The sequence below is a fragment of the Sylvia atricapilla genome, chromosome 2 (genome assembly GCF_009819655.1).
Source record: "Sylvia atricapilla isolate bSylAtr1 chromosome 2, bSylAtr1.pri, whole genome shotgun sequence".
Lineage (NCBI taxonomy): Eukaryota > Metazoa > Chordata > Aves > Passeriformes > Sylviidae > Sylvia > Sylvia atricapilla.
In genome coordinates this window covers 43,083,512-43,106,080 of record NC_089141.1, presented here as the reverse complement: position 1 = coordinate 43,106,080, position 22,569 = coordinate 43,083,512, and the positions used below count along the sequence as shown (strand labels likewise).

At 37.3% G+C, this 22,569-nt stretch overlaps 1 protein-coding gene across 1 annotated transcript in view; it reads left to right on the top strand.

The window, feature by feature from the left end:
• Positions 1 to 22,569, top strand: part of XPO4 (exportin 4) — a 76,306-nt gene that overhangs the window by 28,125 nt on the left and 25,612 nt on the right. Inside the window, exons 5-9 of the mRNA XM_066313048.1 lie at positions 7,059 to 7,175; positions 7,957 to 8,110; positions 17,014 to 17,126; positions 19,528 to 19,685; positions 19,950 to 20,124. Coding sequence (XP_066169145.1) covers positions 7,059 to 7,175; positions 7,957 to 8,110; positions 17,014 to 17,126; positions 19,528 to 19,685; positions 19,950 to 20,124 — 717 coding nt within the window. The remainder of the gene's footprint in view (positions 1 to 7,058; positions 7,176 to 7,956; positions 8,111 to 17,013; positions 17,127 to 19,527; positions 19,686 to 19,949; positions 20,125 to 22,569) is intronic.

Below are 22,569 nucleotides of genomic sequence, written 5' to 3'. Positions count from 1 at the left end.
TGAGTTTAGGTAGTAATCCTCTAGGAGGATGAAGATTAGCTTTGGAGTTCTTGGTTTTGCTTTTCCTGGTTCCTCCTGTATTATCGATACAAGCCATCCCTCTACTTGTGAAGGAGAATCTGTAATCTCTCTTTCACAGCAAATTCAGTATCTCTTTGCAAAATCTTCATCTCTCTGGGGCACAGAGCTTCTGGCAGCAGACACAGTATCATGAGCCAATCCTAAAATTCTAAATACGTGTTTTTATCACCAGTTTCAAGATTTTGGAGAACTGTGGGGGCCAAGTTCTTCTCAACTATAAATGCCTTCAATTTCTTGGCCTTTTCTTCTTGTGTTAAAATATTCTGCTTTTGCACAGCTGAAGGATTTAATTTGTCCTTCATCCCTGCCAGAAAGACAGGAATCCTGGCAGCTAAGTGACTGACTCCCAGGGGGAGGATCTGGTCTGCATGTGAACACAATCAGATAGATTTTGTTTAAAACCAGACCAAGATATGGATGACATATTGATTTCTTCTGGTATGTGTGTAGGCAGATGTAGAGGGGTCCAGCTGCTATAGACTTGATGTGGGACTGGGAACTAACAGATGCTGTGTTTTTTAAAACCTGCAGCGCATACAGTAGAATGTATTTTAATATAAAGCTCCATATCTGAAGCCTACATTTTTTTTTCAAGATTGACTGGAAAAACTCTGGAATTGTAACAGTTCCTTCTCTTGGAAAATTTGTAAATCTGTTGTTCTGGTTTCCAGTGTTCCTAGTTGAGTATGAGGGAAGATCCAGCTGCCTCAGATTACCTAAAGCTTCTGAGGGATGTGCTGTGAATGGATTTCATGTGAGCAGTGGGAAATATTAATAAGCAAAACTCTAGGCATTCATCTTCATTGAGGTTAATCTATCCATTATAATGGCTGTCTGGATAACTAGTTAAATTTATTTAGCATTTACAATTCTTGTTTCTATTCTTTAAAGGGAATTTTACTTTTTTTTTTTTTTTTTTTTTTTTTCCTCTTGATTTCTGCTTCACAACTTTGCCTGTCTCCAGAGAAACAAAGAAAAGCATGTTTTACACCCTGTGCTCCAGCAAGCTCTGCCTGGACCTCTTCCATTATTAGGAAAGACTGCTACTTCCCTTTTCTCTTTGTTCAAAGCCTGCATGCTTCACATGCCACAAGATCATCTTCCTCTGGCCCATGGTGACTCACAGGGGAATTGATTTTCTTTCACAGCTCACCCCTGGGGGTTTCCCTTGGTTTGGCTGGTTCCCCCGAAGGAAGGGAAGCAAGGTCTCCCCTATTGTGCTGCTGTAGCTCTAATGTGTTAACCTAGTGCTGCTCATCTGTCTTTGCACAGTGGCAGAAAAGAGAATGAGAGGAAAGGAGTGCACTTCCCAGCCAGTCCCTTACTGCTGACTGCACAGAGCTGCAGCTGTGGGTCCTATTCCTATCATTCCATCCTTGTTCTTTTTTCCACCAGTTGGCTCATTTGGGAAGGAAAAGGCAAAAATCAGTGGGTCCTGGTGCTTACTTACATTTCTTCGAATATATTCTGCTTTCTTTGGTTGGGAGCCACTACTTCAGCCACTGGGTCCTCCACCCACCTTGCAATACTCCCAAGCTGAAAAGTTGGAGTGGTCCCAGTTATTCTGTGTAAATAAAGATGTTTCTTTTGGCCCTCTCCTCATCCTGTTAACCTTTCAATTTGGAGTTGCAACTTTTGTTTTGGAGATTTAGATACTCTGAAAATGTTAGCAAAAACAGCTGTGCTTATTTCAAGGAAATTAGAGAAGAAGTCTATTATTGCCTTTATAAAGAAAACCTTGCTTTATCAACTTATTTAGTAAAACTGATTTTGATACATTCTCATTACAGATTTCTATCACCTAGGAACAACACAGCAAATTCTGCTTCTGATACATTTTCTCTTTGATTTTTCCTGCTCTTGTGCAAGTTACATTTAGATAGTTTGAGGATACTCTTAAATCTTCACATGGCTTCTCTTTGGTTTCAGTAACAGAGTTTACATTATACGTGTGGAAGCAAAAAGTCCTCTAAATGCATATTCAGGCTGGCAATGATCTAATGTAACAGGGTAGATGTTACGATTTTTACTCTGTTCAGGAAAGACCTTTCTTTTAAATATGGTTACTGCTTTTTCTGTAGGTATAAATGATACTTGCAGAAGGGACTGCATGATAGTTTAGGTTTTGTAGTAAAGTGAATTATTTAATCAAACCTCTGACAACCTAATTGTATCTCTGCTCTGAATTCAAAACAAGGAAACAATTTTAGTATTGGAGTTCATTCTGCTTTGTCTGTTGGCTTTATTACTGCAGAGCTGGTGTACCACATGTCGATTTTTTCCTAGGCTGTATTTGAACTCTTCTTCCTTTCAGATGCTTTGTAACCTAACTACCCTCAAATGAAGCACTTCATTTATTCCATGGACAGCCCAGGCACAAGTGTGAAATCCCTTCAAACATTACGGCTTTAGCTTCTTTTACAGGGGACATTCCATTTGGAGGAATAAGTTGTATTTACCTTTTGCATCTGAGTTTTATGAATGATACATAATGTTGTTTACTGTAAAAATGACACATGGTCTTTCTGTAGTGTCTGTGTTTTATTAAAGTAATTTAAAAAGAAAACCACTAAAACGATGTTACTACTGGGTGTCTGATTGCCAAGTTAATCTCTTATCACAAGTCCCATTGATCTTCTGTTTGAGCAGCTGAGAGTCTATTTTATGTATAGCGATCTTTCATAAAGTTTATTCCTGGTAATAAAGCTAACTGGGGTGAGTGCCAAGCTATTCTCAGAGGCAATCCTCTGTCTCAACAAGAGAAGGATTTTATTTTGTTAGATGGGCTTTATTGTTTGGGTATGTACTTGTGGCAGAACTAGTGAAATTGCTAGGGAGTGAGTCAAACTAGGTTCAGAGGTGTACTCTTACTGGTATGAAGTTAATGGCATTGCTGCACAATAGACATTCAGATCTGGCTTTTAATATGATGCCCAGAGTCATGTGCATTTTCTACTTATTACAGTGTGGTGTTACTAACTTGCATTGTTAATCTCTTCTGTGCTGTGGCAAAAATCTCAAAAAAAAACTTTTTAAAGAGGAACCAAAAAATCCCCACTAGAAAACAAATGAACAAACCAACCAACCAAAACCACACCAAAAACAACAACAAAAAACCAACCAAACTAACAAAAAAAAAAAAAAAAAAAACAAACAAACAAACAAAAAAAAAACAAACCACACCTCCAAAAGCAAAACACTAAAACCCCAGAACCCTCCAGCCTAGAATTTTATACGTGTTAGGTGCATTCAATTTTCTTATATGTAAGGGGAAGAAATTTTAGTTCACATATCACACTGGTATTTGTTTCTCTGAAATTGTTGGTTTTCAAAGTTTTGAAATATTTGTTTTGATAATGCCTATATTGAGGTACTTAGTGTCTTCACACCAAACATATCTGTATATTAAAATAATGTAATTCAAAATATTACTAGTTAACTTTCAGTAAAATTACTTTATGAAAATCAAGTTCTGTTTTAGTAAAATTTACTTGAGCTTTATTCCAGAGTTTCTGAAATATTATTGTGTATTCAGTGAAGTTTAATAGATGGCAGGGCAATTAGTCTCCTAAGCTAATAATTTGTTAATACTTACAAAAACGGCTCTTACTGCTATGCAAAGCAGCCTGTATAAGTTCCTAACTATGGCAGTTCTGGGAAGCAGTGGTGGTTTGGCAATGCTCTGTGCAAATACTTGACATTGACATACAAGACAGGTTACTGTCTTGATCTGTTCCTCTGCTCTTGTCTGAAAGATAAACTCATGGAGGCTGGCACCTGCCTTCTAGGAAATCAGTCTCAAGCCATGTCACCTCAGCCTGTTGCTGCAGTAAATTTTAAATTACTGTCCAGTATCTTCTCTTTAGTCTTCTGCCCTGGTGACCTGGATGTAGGAGAGTGCTTACAATTCCTTATGGATGCAAGGGGTAAGTGCAGGTACAGATGGAAAAAGAAGCGTATGGATGTGCAAATATTGCATATGAGGCCCTTGGGATGGTGAGAGAATGGAGCAGGATTTGCACCCTATGTACTGAAATACCAAGTTAAGGAAGTTGATGGGATGCTGGAAATTAAGTAAGAGGGAGTAGAGCAGAGAGATGCAGTGTGCCCTGGTATTTGCTGTGAGCTAGCCTGCTGGATGGAATAAGGTGTGTAAATCTAGTAACATCACTTTTCTCCTGTCATGTTCAAAGTGGGTACTGATGTCCCAGAACTGTCTGAACTAGCTCTCATTCAAATCAGGGATATGTCACTGCTCAAGCTGCTTTACTGGGCCCTTAGCAGATTCAGTCAGCCTACCTGTACCCATTGCTCTTTCCACTTTCAAAGAGATATCTTTACCATCAGTCATAAAATTTAACCTTCCTTCTTCCTTTTAAATTTCTCCTGAAATCAGGAGAAAAGCACGCAAAAAAATCTGTGGCACACTTTTACCATGCAGTAACACATGACTCTGTAAAGAGAAAGGATAAATTATTATATACATATAAAAAACTGGAGAAAAAAGAAGTTGCTTATATTACAGCTAATATCAAGTATTTGTAATCACAGTGGGAACAAACTTTTTTTCCTATTGTTCTGCCCATTAGAACTTGGTGATTAATTTTCCCGTAATTGCCAACCAGCTGCAAATGCTGGGTAGTCTGCCTCACTGCCCTGCTTGTCCTCTGGTGGTCTGCATGGTGGCTTCATGTCAAGATCTTAGCATGCTAAAGCAGAAGCAGTGTAGTTTTAGCCTGGTTGTTGTACTATTGGAGCCACTGATACCACTTGGTAACCAGGGTATGTTACAGAGCATCCGGGTGTATAGATTTGTAATTGCAGCTCGTGATGTCCTTACATTGTGGCTGCTTCAAGCTGAAAAATGTGATGGAGTCAATAATTTAAACATCAAATAAAAACTTATATTTTAAAACTATTTAGAGAGTCATGTTAGAACTTTACATGTGTTCTGATCTGAAGCATTATTCTAAAGTCAGATTTGAGGGGTTTTTCTTAGGTTTTCTGGGTAAGTTTCTTCTTTTTTTTTTTTTCAGATAGGGTTTTGGGGTTTTTTTTTTTTTTTTTTTTTTTTTTTTTTTTTTTTTTTTTACCCGGGTTAATTCTTTTCATGTGGAACTTTTAATGTTGGATTTAATACTCAATACTAGTTTTTACTGTTTTGAGGTTTCTTAATATTAGATCAAATCTGTATTTTCTCTAACTAAAAAAATACTTATTGTGTGAATACCTTGCACAGAGATTTGGAAATAAAATACTGAAGTATTTGAGCTAATTAGAAATACTTCTAGTATAGAAGTGACGAAGTTGCACTTTTACTGGAGTAGTTTGAATTGGGATGCTGGTTTTCACTGGCTAAATGCTTCTTTAGTCATATGTGTTATTTGACAGCTGACTGTAAATGAGAAATCATCCACTTGAAATAAATTATTTTCTTAAAATGGGAAAGCTTTTACTTAGAAACTGATAAGCAATATGCTCGTCAGCTGTACTTATGCAGCTTTATTGCATAGTGGAAGAGAAAACCTGTGTATTATCACAAAGCTACTATGTTTGATCTGTCTGGAACATTTTAGCAAGTAAGAATGTTAATTTAGTGTTTACTGACTAAGATAACTAGTTGTCTGGGGGGGTCAAGGTACTGACTTCAGAGGCATTTCTGAACAAAGATGTTGCAGTTGGTGGGTGGATGGCACTGGTCTCAGCTGTTGTATGAGCTTGCATAAATAGTATCATCTCCACTTTAATCTTTCGGGTGTTCAGAGGTAGTGTGCATATTTCTGTTTAACCCCTGGACACTTGCTGGCATGCATGACCCTTTAACAATTCCTATCCCTCTGTCCATCCCTGGCACCTTGGCTCCAAACAGTCTGGGAGGATAGCCAGTAATTTTGGAGCTTTTTGTAAAGAACATCTCTAACAAAAAGTAGTTTCATTTCAGCGGTATACACTTTCTATTGTGCTTGTTACAGTAGTGTACAGCACAAGTCTGAAGTACTGCTTGCATCTCCACTGTGCAATGCTTGCTCCCCTTTGTGTGCAAGGATCAGTTAAAAGGTATTTAAACTGGTGATGATGGTTTCTGCACTTTGGCATCAGGAAAAAGAGCTCTTTTTTATATTTCAAAGACAGCGACAAAGGCTGGAGCCATGTGTTTCGTACAGGAAGTTAGCTTTTAAGTAATGTTTTAGATGGGCATTTAATTTACCTTATCTTAAATTTTGAGAATGCAAAAGGTACTTAAACCTTTAGTCTTCATGAATCCGTGTCTCTAAAATTAACATGCCTTTTTGTCACCAATTTTTATATCACTTCAGAGATATAATTTTAATAGAGTAGTTTTAAGGGTTATTTTTGAAGCTTGTTGATGTGGTGCTTTGGAGGGATGTATCCAAGACCTTTCAAGTATAAGAGCTTTCTGCAAATTCTTCTCTCTCTCTCTTTTGTTTTTTTTCTTTTCTTTTTTCTTATGATGAGAGAGGGAAAAGATGTAGTAGACAGTGTTATTGCAGGTGTTGTTTTTGACCAACTTGTATCACTTTTGGTGCTATGAAGTTAATCATGATCAAATACCAACATGGTAAGTGTAGCAAATGCAAAGAAGGGGCAAAACAAACTTCAGAGTGACCTGAACTATTAGAGATCAATAGAAATGAATGGACAGGGAATCTTGGGAAAGTAAATGGCAAGGCTAGGAAATGGTTTGCAATAAGTTAGTTGCATTTGTAATGATGATCACACAGATGTCAGCTTTTATATTGCTTGAATTTCTTTTCTAAGGATGGAGCCCTGATGATTCCAGAAATGGTTCATCCAAGGATCCATTTTTCTGAAAGTTTGACTTGTTCTAGTTTGTGTTAGAAGGAACTGAAGTAATAGTTGTATTAACATGCTAATAAAAAGATAAAGGACACTGTAGGTGCTACTGCATTTTTGGACATCTTTTAGTTATATTATTTCCCCTTCCTTTTTTATAGCAAACTTTGGCCTGTTCCATTCTAACGGCGTTGTTGAGCGAGTTCTCAAGTTCAAGTAAAACCAGCAACATTGGACTAAGCATGGAGTTCCATGGTAACTGTAAACGTATATTTCAGGTAAACTAGTTCTGTACTGATATATGCTACCTCTCTTTCTAAAATTTAAATATTGAGAAGCAAAAATACTTTATTGTGCCAGGTGCGGTCAGGTACACTGTGTGCCTTAAAGCATTTAATAGGGCAGATGCTGCAAATAATGCAGATACTGGGTACTCCAGGAGAATTGGTAATGTATTTTTTAAAAACTTGTATCAAAAAAGTGTGATCCATTTGTGCCCATTTTATGAATGTAGAGCTACAGATCTTTATGCCATTGGACTCTTTAATTCCTTGGCTACCAATTGCAAACAAAACGAATACTCTGTGGAACAATGTTAGTCTTAAATATAGCTTTGGTTTAAAGCCAAGGAGAGCTATGTATGTATTTAAAAATATTATTGCAGATGGTGTAGTCTGGTTGTCTCAGATGTATTGTTTGGCCAGTCAGAAATGTTTATGTGAAGGCATTGCTTTAAACTGACTGTTGTGGGACAACTTACCAACTTCTTTCATGCCAAAGACCAACTCTTTTCTCCACCACTTCTTAAGAACATATTGTTTTTTTTATCTTTTGACTAGTATTTATGTGAGCATTTTTTTCATAGTCTTTGCGAATGTAATCAAATAATTTTGACTAAAGGGGGGGGGTTCTCACCAGCAATTTCAGAGTATTTCCTGTATTTTAATAAAAATAGGGTTAAACTGGAAATTTTTCTTCTCTCTAGAAAAGTACTTCTTGTTGGTAAGCTTTTCCTTAATGACCAAGATACTGAATGTATTGTGTTCATCCTGACTGTAGGAGGACGATCTGCGGCAGATCTTCATGCTCACAGTAGAGGTACTTCAGGAATTCAGCAGGCGTGAAAACCTCAATGCTCAGATGTCTTCAGTGTTTCAGCGTTATCTTGCACTAGCCAATCAGGTCTTAAGCTGGAACTTCCTTCCTCCAAATTATATCCTTTTCATGTCAGACTCTTTGTTTCTCTTGGCTTGGATAACTTCTTGGGTGAGGAGTCAAGTCTTTGCAAGGAGAGTAAAACATAAAACTTACAAGCTTTGTGTTTAGTTCTTGATTGATGTTTTCTTCTATTAGTGCTTTTTGTCTCCACCATGCTTGCTAAGAGATGCTTACATACGGAAGCTGCTGTTGGTCTTTAAAACGGTTTTACATAAAAGAGAAAGCATACAGAGCACCCACCTTTTACAGGTTTATGGTCTGTCTGGTTGGTGCAGGGAACGGAGAATGTGCAGTATGCTACTTCAGTGTGGAACCATATGATGGAGAATCTGAGCCCTGTTCAATTTTTATGCAGAGATCTGATCTCTTCTACTTTTCTCCCTCAGAGGAGAGGTAGAGACAGGCAAATGCCCCATCATGTAGGAATATGCATGCAGATGAACCAACTCCCTGTGAAAGAACATGGTATATACTGGAATGTGCAATCTCTTCAACCTGAAAAAAAGTGTTTGATGGCTGAGAAAAGAAATGTCAGCTTCCTTTTACGCAGATGCCATTGCTTCCATTTTGATATTTTTGTGATATCTGATCATTAGTCCAGAGAATGTGGAGTTGGAAAGTAGAGGAGGAAATGGGAATCAAAGATAAAGGCTCTTTGTGAAGGAGAGAAGAAAAAAATATATTAAAATGTTCAATCCAAAAAAGAGGCTAGGAAAAGATTGTAGAAATACTCAATCACACTCTGTATTTAACAGAGGTTTTAGACAGCATGTGTAGTAAATCATTATAGTACCTGTTCTAATAGCCAGACTGCCATTAAGAAATTTAGCAAACTTTCCAAGAGCCAAATTTTTAAGCTGGTTTATAAACTTTTTTCTTAAAACTTCTGAAATTGCTACCAAGTTACACATACTTCAAGAATCTTGATGTTGCTCTCAAATTCACTTTGAAGGATTTTATTTGCTTTTCTGGTGTGACAGTCAGAAGGTGATACCTGTGTGTTTTTGTTTTCTTTTAGTCAGTTCATTATGCAGCAGGCAGCAAAAATAAATTTATTTGAAACTGGATATTCCTTGATTCACATCTGTAAAGCAGAGTGCCAGTTTTATTTGCTTTAAGAAAGGTTCCGTGGATTAAAAGTAAATATCCCACTTCTGTTCATCCCTGAAGATTTGGCAAGGGTTCAGAGAGGAATTTAGCGCTGGTGCCTGTAAAATGGAGACTGTAGTCAAATTATTGCACCTTATAAAAGTCTTTGGAAGTGGATTTGGGATTTCAAATAGGAAGGAAATGCTCTTGTATTGTGCAGTGGTGGTTCCCTCTGAATTTTAGTCTGTCTCTGCACAAACTTCCGATGTAGTCCTAAATACAGAATCCCAGAATGTTGAGGGGTTGGAAGGGACCTTAAGGATCATCCATTTCCAGCCCCTCTGCCATAGACAAAGACACCTTCCCCTAGACCAGGCCACTCAGAGCCCCATCTAACCCAGCCTTGAACACTTCCAGCTTCTCTGGTCAACCTGTTCCAGTGCCTCACCATCCTCACAGGAAGGAAGCCTCACCATCCTCACAGGAAGGAATTTCTTCCTACTGTCTTACCTTAATTTCCTCTCAGTTTATGCCCATTACTCCTTGTCCTATCACTGCAGTTCCAGAGAAGGAACCCCTCTCCAGCTTCCCTGCAGGCTCCCTTCAGACACTAGAAGGTTGCTACGGGGTCTCCACACAACCTTCTCTTCTGCAGGCTCAGCAGCCCCAACCTTCTCAGGCTGTCTTTGTAGGGCAGGTGCTCCAGTCTCCAGTCAACTACGTGGCCTCCTCTGGACTCCATCAATTCCATGTCCTTCTTGTGTTGGGGATGCCAGAACTGTAGTTAGTGCTCCAGATGGGGTCTCAGAGGAGTGGAGTAGAGGGAGAAATCTCCTTCTTCATTGATGCAGCCCAGGATGCAGTTGTCTTTCTGGGCTGTGAGTGCACATTGGTGGCTTGTGTTGAGATTTTCATCAATCATCAGTCCTACCTCCTTCTCTGCAATGCTGCTCTTAATCACTTCTAACCTGTTGGTATGTCTGGGATCTTCAAAAATGAAGGCTGTAGTTCTTCATGAGCTCTTTATCCTTGGTTAAGGTTTGCACTTATGGACCCAGATAGAGAGATAGACACATTCAACATGTGGAGCCTTGGAATTTGAGCTTTCCTTTACGCATCTATATAATAGGAAGTGATTTAGGTGCTAGTAAATAAATGTTACTAGAAATACCAAAGCAAGCCATACTACTGCTTAAGGTTAATCATATTTACTGCTATTTGGCCTACTTTAGATACTACAGCTGTTGAACAAGTTCTGGCCATTTCTGGAGATTGGATGGACTAAGTGCTCTTAATGGATCCATTTTGAATATTTTTGTAATTTCTGATCCACCTGATACCATCTTCTTGTTTTCTACCATCAGATGTTTCATTTTGCTGTAAGAATTACATTATTTATGTATCAACTTGTTTTCACAGAAGTTGGAACATCTTCAGTCATCCTTGAGAAAAGGTGGTCTTAGCTGCCAAAGATTCAGTAACCTTGGGGTTTACAGTGCCATGTTGATTGTATTGTGGTATATATCTTTTCCTTAAGATGACCTCTTTAACTGTTGATTGTTAGCTCAGGGGCAGTGAAACAGCTTGGCTGTAGTTTCTAAATAGATAGCATATTACATAAGAATGTAAGAATTGCTGTGTTGATTGATTGGTTGGAGTCCTTTTGGTGTCCTCTTTCCAAATCTTGACAGCAATGGGCATAAATTTAATACTTGAAGCATGGAGTAAAATGATCCATTGTATTCTCAGATAGATCTTTTTTCCTTTAGTTGGTATTTCCCCTGGCAAGATAGTATTGATTCTCAGTATTCCCTGCAGCCTCACAGTAATCTGCAGTATATTTATGTAATATTTAGCAAGATTCTTGAATCTCCAAAAAAGGAAATAGCATACATGTGCATTTACTGTATGGTGGCTATTGCAAAGTGGCATGTTTTTCAAATCCCCAGGTTGTTAAATTGAATCAAAACATTCCACTTCTTCAGAGTTCTGTGCTGTTATAGAACAACTTTATAAGTGTTGCCCTGTTAAATGCAGTTTTGGACAGCATTGCCACCAATTGTAAGAAAAGCTGTAGTAAGTCTGCATTGTCAATTGCTACCATGAAAAATGCATTCTGGAATACTCACCTCATTGGAGTAATAAAGGAAGAAACTCTGGAACCTACTTAATTTCAGATTGCAACTCAGTATTTTTAGTTGTGCCTGCAGTAGGAGGGACACAGCACAGTGACCTAGGAAGCCTCCCTTCAGTCATGTCCAGTTTCTCCCATTTCATTTTCCAGCAATCATCTATTGTTATTTTTGTCTGCCACCTTGAGATATTAGTTTACCCGGTGTTTGTGGAGGCTTCAGAGATAGTATCTCATGGCATGTTGGCTTCTGCACAGTTTCTTTTTTCAGTGCTGTTACGGTATTGTTAAACATTATTTACTCAGATGGAACTAGTTTTAACTTAAATGAATGTTTCAACCAATTAAGGAAATACAGTTGATCAGTACTAAAAAGTACGGGTCTTTCCTTTACGAAAGTTCCTTCAAGAATCTGACTTTTAGTACATTGCAAGTACCCAAAGTCTCCAGTTAAGAAGCTGAATGTTGTTGGGTTTTAATACACCTTGGCATGAACATACACATCTTGTGAAGTCAGGATGTAATTACAATTTCTGTCATTTTACTTCAAGATGTTTCTTTTGTCTACCTTGGGATTTTTTCTGTTCCTGGCAGCCATGTTCTAATGCACTTTGGCTGAACGTCCTCAAATGTAGAAGTTCTTTAACAGAACATAAGAATGGTGTGCAGCTGTCTCCCATCTACAGAAAGGTGTCTATTATCTGTCTTTAGGACCTGTCATAGAAGTACTTATCCCTTATTCTTCAGTGTATGGATTATAGTACATGAATAAAGAGATACTTGAGCTTTAGTTCTTGTTTTGGTTTTAGTGCCTGTACTTGCTCGGAGGCAAGCTGGCAAATTTTCAAGTGAATGTAGAATAGAGGATTTGAAATGCAGGTTATGTAGACCTAGTGGTTTGAACTCTACTTATACACATCATTGCTGTTCCATTGGAATCGCTGATGCCATGACAGTTGTATTAACTGACTGAAGCTTTTTTCTGATCTGAACATTTTTGTGTTCCTTGGTCATGCAGTTAAGGGAAGAAAGCTCTTAATGTCTCTGTTTTGAAAATGTCTTTTAAACCTCAAGCCAGAATGAGACACCTGTCTGTGAGGTTCTATGAACCATACAGTTCTGCAGACTTTTAAGATTTGAACTCAGTCCAACCCAGATTGGTAGCATCTGTTGTGCATAATGGAAGTGCATGAAAACCACACAGAAAACTCAAGGCTCAAGGCTGGTTTTGAGGAATGGTCCAAGTTGGCATTGCTGCTGAAAAGGCATCCTGCCTTATAACCTGCCATGAGGATGATGCTGAGCAGGGAACCACCTGGCTAAAAATGTGGTGGGGTTTTTTTTAGTAGGATTTGGCCCCTGGTTTGATTTGTTGCACAGCAACAGAAATAATTCTACCTGTACCAAGGAGAACGACATAGATTTCTTCAGCTGCTTTCCATAGGCCTTGTGTTTGTTAGCAGCCTGGAATTACCCTGAATCAGTCTGTTCTTACCTGAAAAATGAAGCATTGAGATGCTGTCCTGTCTGCTGTTTGAGATATAGAGCAAAATTCGATGTAAATGACACAGCTGTATTTAAGAGAGCTGCATATCAGATTTAATTACCTACCACTCATTTTTAGGGGGAAACTGACATGGCTTGGTAATCCCTGATGTTTAGAAATTATTTTTAGGACACTGTGTTTTCTTGTCAGTCCTTTCTAGCAACTTTGGGCAAACCCAAGAAGATTGGAAGATCCCCTGAATTCTGTCATAATTGCACTAAACGTATTTGTATTGATATTGAACTTTTTAACAATTAATCTTTTATCATTTAACTTTTCTTGAATGAATTTTGTCATCAATTAACAATGTAGGAACATCATAACATCATTAATATCATAAGAGGAAAAGAGACCAGGAATGACCCTTTTTGGGAAGGGGAGCTTATGTTCTATTTTCTCACCCCAGTGGTTTTTAAGTTTCCAGTTTGGCAGTGATGGTTACAGCACCCTGGGTGGCAGCTGGTGTGTGGTGGAAAGGTGTGACTCCTGAGCCACATCTGTGTGGCAGTCACTTGTGCATGGGTGCTTTAAGTGCCAGTTAGGCTGGAAATTATCAGCTTGCATATCATAAGCTCATAACTGTAGCAGCAGAATGTACCAAGAACTGCAGAATCCGCATGGGTGGTCATGAGCCTTGGTACTGGCATGGCTCTGGAATTGGCCAGGTTTAAAATTAGCATGGGTGTTCCTGCACTTCCTACTCCTGTTCCTGCAATCTGAGTCCAGTGTCTCCAACACAAAGTATTGTTTCATTCTCGTGACTGTTAGGAATACTTGTGTTTAATACTATTAAAGCATATGCTCCTTGTCCTGGATGCTGGATGTGTTTACCAGGAGTGTGAGGTATGGAAAGGTCTGTGAAGGATTTCTCCGTAGGGGGCAGCAAGCCTCTGCAGCAGTTTTAGGCAGTTGCTCCTTAGACTCATCCCATGTGCATGGCTCACTAGCTAAAAAGCCAGAGGTCTTAAAAATCCAGATAAAATGAGTATTTGACAATAACACTGGAGGGCAATGGAGTTTCTAATGCAGTTTTTTATTTTTAAAATGCAAGTTTATGACTGGCACGAAGTACAGGAATATTTCAAACAACAAAAGTAAAGTGATTAAAATAACTTTTAAGAAAGATATTCAGACCTTAACACTCCAGGAGTTTTCCCTCCATTTCTGAGATGGAGGGAAACTTCACTTCTGTGCACAAACTTACAAATACTACTTTCTGATAGAGGAAATCTTTGCTTTGATTTTTGAGTTCCAGACTTAGTGTGTTATGGAAGAATAAGCCTTGCCTCTTTTGGGAAAAAGATTATGGGATTCATTCTCAGATACTGGAATTTGTTGAAGTATTGAAGTACAATATTCTAATCCCTGATTACTAGGATGTGAAATATTTTGATATTCATCTTCAGTCCCTTCCTGGGGCAGATGCTGTGAGTGAGAGGAAAACTACACGTTTATTAGTTTTTTATTTTTGTGTTCCAAGAAGCACATAAAACTTCAAACTATTTTTTCTAAATTAGTTTTAAAATAAAAAATTTATAATTTTGAAAAAACTACTTGTATTTCTCGAACTTGTGAAACAAAACCAAGCATAGAGCTAATGTCTATATGCATAAAAAGAGTCAAAGGTGAAAGAAAATCTCTTTTAACATTATGGTCTTCTTGTCTTCCTCTCTAGGCAGTAATAGCCAGCATATAGACCTTATCATACATTAAGGCATCTAATTATGTTCTTATGATTTTTAGTAGAGTTTGGTTCACAGTCACTGAATAACCTGATTCATGCAGAAGATTCAATTCTCAGAAGGAATCAGTGCCTTAAGTCTTGCAAAATGAGTGAAATGTTGACATACTTCTGGAAGCTATTTTTTAACCTGGATTTCCGTATCATTCAAAGTGAATTTTATTAAAAGTTAATCATTCCTCAGTAGACCTAAGAATGTTAGAAACATTTGTATTATTACCAGAAGTTGTTTATGATTGTTTTTCATTCTGGAAACAAAAAAACCCCCACCAAACTCTCCAGGATGTCATAACAGACTAATCTATGCTGATCATTTAGATGTGTTGTAAGTCTAAATCATAAGCTTGAGTGCTTAGAAAAAAACCTGTTTTGCTTATTCTGTACTTTTTGTTTCTTTGTAAGTCTTGGCAAAGAACCTGCATTCTTCATCTTTGGTTGATGAAGAATGCATTTGTCTTGTGTACACCTATGTACGAGGTAATTTAGTGCCATTTTTTTCAGGTTTGGCCTAACTAGACTGCTGTTACTAAGACCAAACTGTAGCACAACATAAGCTGGAGTACTTTGTGGCAGTCAGCATCTCCACAGTCAGCTTCTGCTAATGCCTGCCTATATGTAGTACACACTGGAAAATGGCTGCAAGATGTCCATGATAGGTGGAGTCATAATTTGTGATGTTCAATGAACAGATATTTTACCCACAAAGGTAAAGGACATTCTTGTCAGTAAGCAATTTTAAAATACTATTTTTGACTAAAGCATTCCAAATAGAAGGGGGAAAAGGCATAGCTTAATTTGCCAGATTAGTTTTAATTTTGAATATTACTCTTGATTAAGGATGCTTGCATGTGATAATTTCATGCACATTTTTCTTTTTTTTTTTTTAGTGGGTAAAACCAAAGCATATTTGACCAATTAAATTACATCAGTGTTTCAGGTGGAACTAAAGTAGAAAATTCTGTGACTTCTATTTTTCCCCATCTGAAATAATTCAGATCTGGTATAGTTCGACACACATTGGTAATCTTGAAAATTGTGAAACTGCTTTTATTTTGCACTAATGTGAAAACCCCTGATATTGTTTTTATGCAGTATAAAGTGCAGTATAACAGTCCTGGACACATACCACTGGTAAAGGTGCACTTGTTACTGTACTGTGGAAAAAGTCCATTTTTTTTGGAATGTGGTTTTGCACAGTGTCATTAGGAATTTTGTTTTGTGATGGAATTCAGAAGGCAAGTATAAACAAACTGAAATTATGCATCCTACTTTGTGGCACAATTTTTTGTATTGAACTACTTGATTGCTTTAAATATTGTTCCCTTAAACAAAACCCATCATAAGTTAAGGGATCCACTGCCTTGAATTATGCCATTGTAAAATTTATTTCATTCTAGACATAGAAATAGTTTCTTATACACATTTTATGGTACTGGATTACTTATACTACAAAAGGTAATGCTGTTAATTATCAGTAAGTAAATTATATGCAGCTGAACATGCTATTACTTACTCTGACGGTTGGGTTAGAAAGGGATCAAAGAGGATAATGTAGGGTTTAAGTAAGACAAATAGAACATTAGTAAAACTACTTTAACTTAGCAACTACTACTTCAAATGAGTGGTGTCACAAAGGGAAATACTTCCAAAAATTTTTGATAAAAACTGTTGTGTGATCAGACTGACAAATAATTGAACCTGTTTGTCTAAATGGTTTTGCTCATGTCTCTGTTTTTTTCTGTACTAGAACATTTGCAGAATTTTGTAAATTGAGTTATGCCAAAATACAAAATACAGTGAGAGCTGAAATGAGTGCAGTAAAATTGTGTCTTTACACCATGCACATTTTTCATGTTGAATACGATGATGCCTTGTGCTGACTTGTGCTATTGTTCTTCTCAGTATGATTAGAAAATGTAGATAAAGGCAGGGCTAACATATCTGCATTCTGTGACACATATCTGGCTATTTAGAAAAATAGGATATAGATTTCAATGAGCTATCTTTAGCTATGGTAAGGCCTTTTTAAAAGCTGCCAGGAAAATTTTTTAGGAAATTATTTCCTATTTTGCATAAATTTTAACACCTGTTTATTGCGGTTGCTTTTTTCCCTTCTCGCTGTGTCACATTAGACACCCTGGTTATCAAAGTGATCGTATCGCTATGGTATGTCTCATAATTATGATCAAACTGTTATCTAACATTCCTGGAGCATTCTTTTTTTCAATACTTAATACCTTTTATTCCTTGGCCTCATGCATGAATTATGCTGTGTATGTGAAGAGGCTTAAAGTTTGTTTCCATTACATTCTTTGTGAATGGATCCTGTTGTATCTAGGATTTTTTTAAAGCCAAGTAGGAATGTTATTGTTGACCTTGACACCAGATAACTGGGCAGACATTATATAGCTATGTTTGAATCCTCACAAAATGTGATGCTAAAGCCAACAGAATCCTGGCGCGAGACCCTCCTGGACAGCAGAGTTATGGAGCTTTTCTTTACAGTAAGTTTCTTTCTTCAACTTTCATAGTCCAGACCACAGGGAAAGCAGCTCCTTCCTGTTCTAAAACTGTATTGTCGGACTCTTCCTTTTGCATCAGGTAGGACTGATTCTGTTCACTTCAGCTTGCTTATCGAAGCAGACAGAGTTGTCTTTTTCCTAGGGTGCTGAATTTGTATTTTGCCTTTTAATTGCTTTAAACTGATGATCACTAGCAACAGAAAAAGGTTTATAGTTATCTCAACTTTTATATGTTTAATACTTCTGGACATGTACTCATCAGACAAAAGCAAGCACGATGAGCAGTAGCAGAGTAATAATCTTTCAGATAAGGTGTAACAGCGCTCAGAAAAGATCAAACAAGCAGTGTGTGTTCACTGATACTAAAGCATTTGCTCGACAGAACAGCTGAAAATAAGTAATGTAGTTGTAGTTTTCTAGCCACTTTTAGCGTACAGAATTCTGCATCTCTTTCCTCAGCACAAAGGAAATCCACGAAAATTAAAGTAGAATATTTTAGAAGGGATAAGGAGGAAGGAGTGTTGGGAGAGGGGAATATAGTACACAATTTCTGTAACTTAAAAGCCCCACTATGTTAAATTGATAGGACTTGTTTTGTTTTTACAACTGTTGGGAGAAATTTGTAGTCATCGCTCAGCTAGGACTTACTGCAGCAGCAACATATATTGGCTTATAAATTCATTTGCTATGCAATTTAACTTAGGTTACGTCTCTTGGGATCTGAGAACTCGGCATTCTCAGGCTTTTTTTTCATTTTTGCAAAGCAGAGAAATATGCTCAAAACTTGGATGAAGTTGTTATAAGACAATGTAAATGTAACTCTCCAGTGCTGCTTGACAGTATGTGTTTGGATACATGTCCTTACTTGATAGTATTTTCAAGAAGTTTAAATTTTTATTTTTTTTTACTGCAAGTTTATCCAGCAGTTTTGAAAAGGTGAAAAAAATCAGTGGCAGAACTCTCAGCAGCTACACACAATCTGAACAGCTGTCTAGACTATCCAGACAGTTGCTACTGTCAGCTGTGAACCTCCACATGCAAATAACTTTTTGGCTTACATGTTAACCCTTCTGCATTTAATAGTATGAAGTTGTCAGAGTTCCATATCTGTTTCCTTGATTGGTTTACAATTACTTATTTGTGATAAGAAAAATATTTTTAATAATATGCAGATTTGTTTTAATACATTTGCATTTTACTTACTAGTAAACGCTTGCCTGTATTTTATTATTTTTGAATGAAAGCTAGCCAGGGCGGTATGCTGTCAATTCTGGTTTTAGATTCCTGATTTGCAGTGGTTGAGGCTTGCTGTGGTAGTTTGCTCTTTGAAGTAATGTAAGTAAATGGTAGTAATTTTTATCTGATCTGAGAAATTTTAATAACCTTGCAAAAGTTGGCAGGACTGCTGTGTTAAGAGTGAGAGCCTTCATTTCTAATCTCAGCCTCACGTGGGACATATATTAGGAGGCGTATTTATGTTGCAGGGTTTGTTTCTCCTGCTAGTTTGATCTTTCAGAGATTAACTGTGCAGCTAATCCAACTAGTTATGAGTTTGGGTGAACTTGCAACTGTAACACCACAGAAAAATGGTTAGTGTTTTAACTGTACTTTTTGATACAACATTGCTGAAATAATTTAGCTAAATTTCACTTCTGGATGAAAAAGCTACTCTATATTCATTTGTTTATTTACTCAATATATCTTCTGTGAAAAAATAGGCATGAGCCTATAATTTTTTTAAATCCATACTTGACTGATGAAAATAAGTATGTGAGACTATGTTTACTGAAGTCGTAAGATTCAAATCTGGACAATCTCAACAACCCAAATAATGACGTAACAGTTTGCACAAATGTGGGAAGATTACTATTGGCCTTATATAATATAAGGGTGTTGCCAAGGAAGTGATGCATTCGTTTTTGTATATGTCTTCAGTGTTTACCTCTGCTAAAGAAGCATCTATATAATCTTGATTGAACTTGTTGACTAACTTTAGCAAGACTCTATAGCCTAGGCATAGTTAGCATAATAGAGATGACTGTCATTATTGCTGTTTTTAGAAGGAGCAGCATGTCTGACTGGCTGGCATCTGTTTCTCTCTTTAAGACATAACATTCAATAGATAGTTCAATTTTCAGCATGTAGGTGAGCTTTAACTAAATGTTAGTTTCAGTGAGTTAATTTAAGGCTTGAGACTGTGTGAGCTGAGTCACGATCTTGATGTTTGCTATGGTTTAGGGAGTTGCAGAAACTGTTGTGTTTCAGACTGAGTGGAAGTTATAGTAAGCTTTTTTTGGTGTGTGCTCTTTTGGATTGAGAGCCATGTGACTGTTGTAAGAACACCCTGTTTTCATGTATTATTAACTACCTCACTTCCTGAAAGGTACATCGAAAAATCAGAGAAGATACAGATATGGCCCAAGATTCATTACAGTGCCTGGCACAGCTGGCATCTTTGCACGGGCCAGTCTTTCCTGATGAAGGTTCACAAGTTGATTACCTGGCACACTTCATTGAGGGATTACTGAATACTATCAATGGGTATGTATGCCTGCTCTCTAAATTTAGATGGCATCTTTCAATATTTAGTTTGGACTGTAGCATATCTGTGTGGAGAAATGGTATGGCTTGCTTATTTCTGGATATAATTTGTGCTGACTGTTGGATTGCTTAAATTGAAAAAGGGCAGCTTAAAGTAGGTGGTGCTCATTATGAAATAGATTTATTGATTGAAAATTTATCAACAGAACCAATTCCCTTTTAGCAATTTTCTTAATGGCAAAAAACTGCTATTTCTATCTATAGAATTGAAATAGAAGACTCTGAAGCAGTGGGAATTTCCAGTATTATCAGCAATCTGATAACTGTATTTCCTCGCAATATTTTAACGGCCATTCCAAATGAACTTTTCTCTTCATTTGTTAACTGCCTCGCACACCTCACCTGTTCTTTTGGAAGAAGCGCTGCCTTGGAAGAAGTGGTAAGTAGCTGCTCTCAAGAAAGTGGGTAGCCCTTTTCACTTGTATTTATGATAAGCGTAAGTGACATGAGAATTCGGCTGTTTTATTAATAACTGAATAACTGTTGTGAAGTCAGTAGTTTTGTCCTAGACATTTCTGAAATCACATATGAGAAGATTTTATTTCATGCAGTGTAATACTTAATTACACACTGCGTGCATCTTTCAGACTTTCTTTCGATTTAAAGTGCATCTCAGTTTTTTAAGTGAGGTGTAAGGATTAATTGAAAATGTTAAAGTCTTAAAGTATTGCTGACTTGCTGTTGTAGATAATGAACAAGCTGCAGTCCTGAAAGTTTAAAATGACTGCATGAACATATGGACAGACTGAAACTTAACTGCTGCCTAGAGTTCTGAGTCAAGAGTTTGTTTTAAGTGAGTGTAGCCATTAAGATCTGTGGTTAACATCATACATCTAAGTTGTTCAGATCATACCTTCATTACTGACACAGTTCAAATGGTAATTGTGCATACAAATCTAGCACAGGAATTAAGAGGATTTTTTTTCTTTCAAATTTCATCTGTAACGTTAAAGAGCAGCTGGCATAACCCGAGTGTTCTGCTCCTAAAAGTTGCATTAAAATAAAAACTACCAAGGACACAAAGCTTAAGGAAAATTACACAAGAATTAAGGCAAATAATCTTGCATTTCAGCTCTTTATGTGCAGTGGCTATTAGATTTAAAATGAGACTATCAAGATACTAACTAATATTTACCCACTATCATGAGGAACGATATATTATTTATTTGGACAATTTGGTGTAGGGACAGAATGAGTTTGAAAATAATTACAGAATTATTTGGTTACAAAGCTGATGGACGTGTTTCTTCACCAGAGAGTGCAGGTGTATTAACTAGCATTCATTGCAGAACATTAGATCATCTTCTCTGCAAGATTAAAATGTATTATATTTGGCCCAGTGCTCACTTAAACTTTTTTTATGTCTTAATCAAAAAATTGGTGTTTAAATTTAGAAACTAAAATAAAGCTCATTTCCAAACTTCATTGGTCAAAATTTGTGTGTTTTCGAGATTTTCTAGTAGAATATTGAATACGTAATTCGGCATTTACCAATATATATAGAAATGCTCATGAAGCCTTTATAAGATTCATCAAAACCATAGGCAGCTATCATTTAAATTCAAAGGAACTAGAGGGATGTCGTTTCCTCAGCATCTTGTTACTTGAGAACTGGAATACAGAGTCATAATTAATGAAAAGAGTGCTCAACATTATGCCACTTAAAACAATTTCTTAGCAGGAGCTTACACTAGCTTGTACCACTATCTGGTGCAATGATACTGTGTGCTGTGCCTATAGAAGTATTACTTTGCATCCCTGAAAACAATCTTTTGGCTTAGAAATGTCCTGGCCATGGCTAATGTGTTCCCCGAATTTCTTTTAGAATGCATGCAGTGATACTTTCTGCAAGATCATGTGCTGTCTGTAAATTAAGAGCTTTCTGACATATAAAATACCATGTATGTTGGGCTGAGTAGATTCCTCAGATAATATTCCTGGGGCTTTTCAGAAGTGTGAAATGCAGCAGAATGCAGGCAGGTGTACTCCTTAAGCTTTGTCAGTTGGTAAAACCGTTTTTCCCGTACTTCTGCTAGTTCATATGCCAGCAGAATATACCATATGAACATGGCAGAAACCCCATCAGGCACAAAGAATCCACTTAGCTGAAGACCTGCTATGAAAACTGTCAAATATGGGGATCCTAAATCAAACTCTGCAAACCACTTCAAAGCATCTAGTACTGATTTTCAACCATGGGGAAAACCCCACAATCCAAGTATTAGGTTTAAATGCTGTTTCACATTAGCCTGCAATTTGGGCTGGTGAGATTGGCTGAAGGAAGTTGAAACATTTGCCTCAACCAGCTACACTGGTGGAGGGAGGACAGTAAGCTTCAGCCCTTTATAGGTCAAAGTGGACCAGTAATCTCTCCCCTTAATGGCACTGGGTGTGTGAGAGGATGCTCATCCACAGCTATGCTCTGCCTTGCTCAACACTAATGCTTATGCAGAAGTAGAATCAAATAGTCCACCTGAATTAGTGAAGAGTATGAACAGGATGTTGGATGAAAAGACACAATAAAAAAATGTATCAAAGGCTTATTTTTCTAGAAACTAATAATGATGTACTGTTCCTCCTTCATGGTATTTTTTCCAATATCATGTGATAGCAGAGATCATTCTCAATTTAGTCCAATCTGCTGGGCTTCCCACTCTTTGCAGCTTGTTGCTGCTTGACAAACTTTCAATGTGTTCTTTTTTCAAAGGGTCAGCAAACTAGGAAGGAAGGACCAAATTTCTTTTGTTTCCCATAGAGGAAATTAAGAGGAATTAAGCATCTTTGCTTTAAATTTACTGGGCTTATTTTGCCTGTCCTGAAGGTC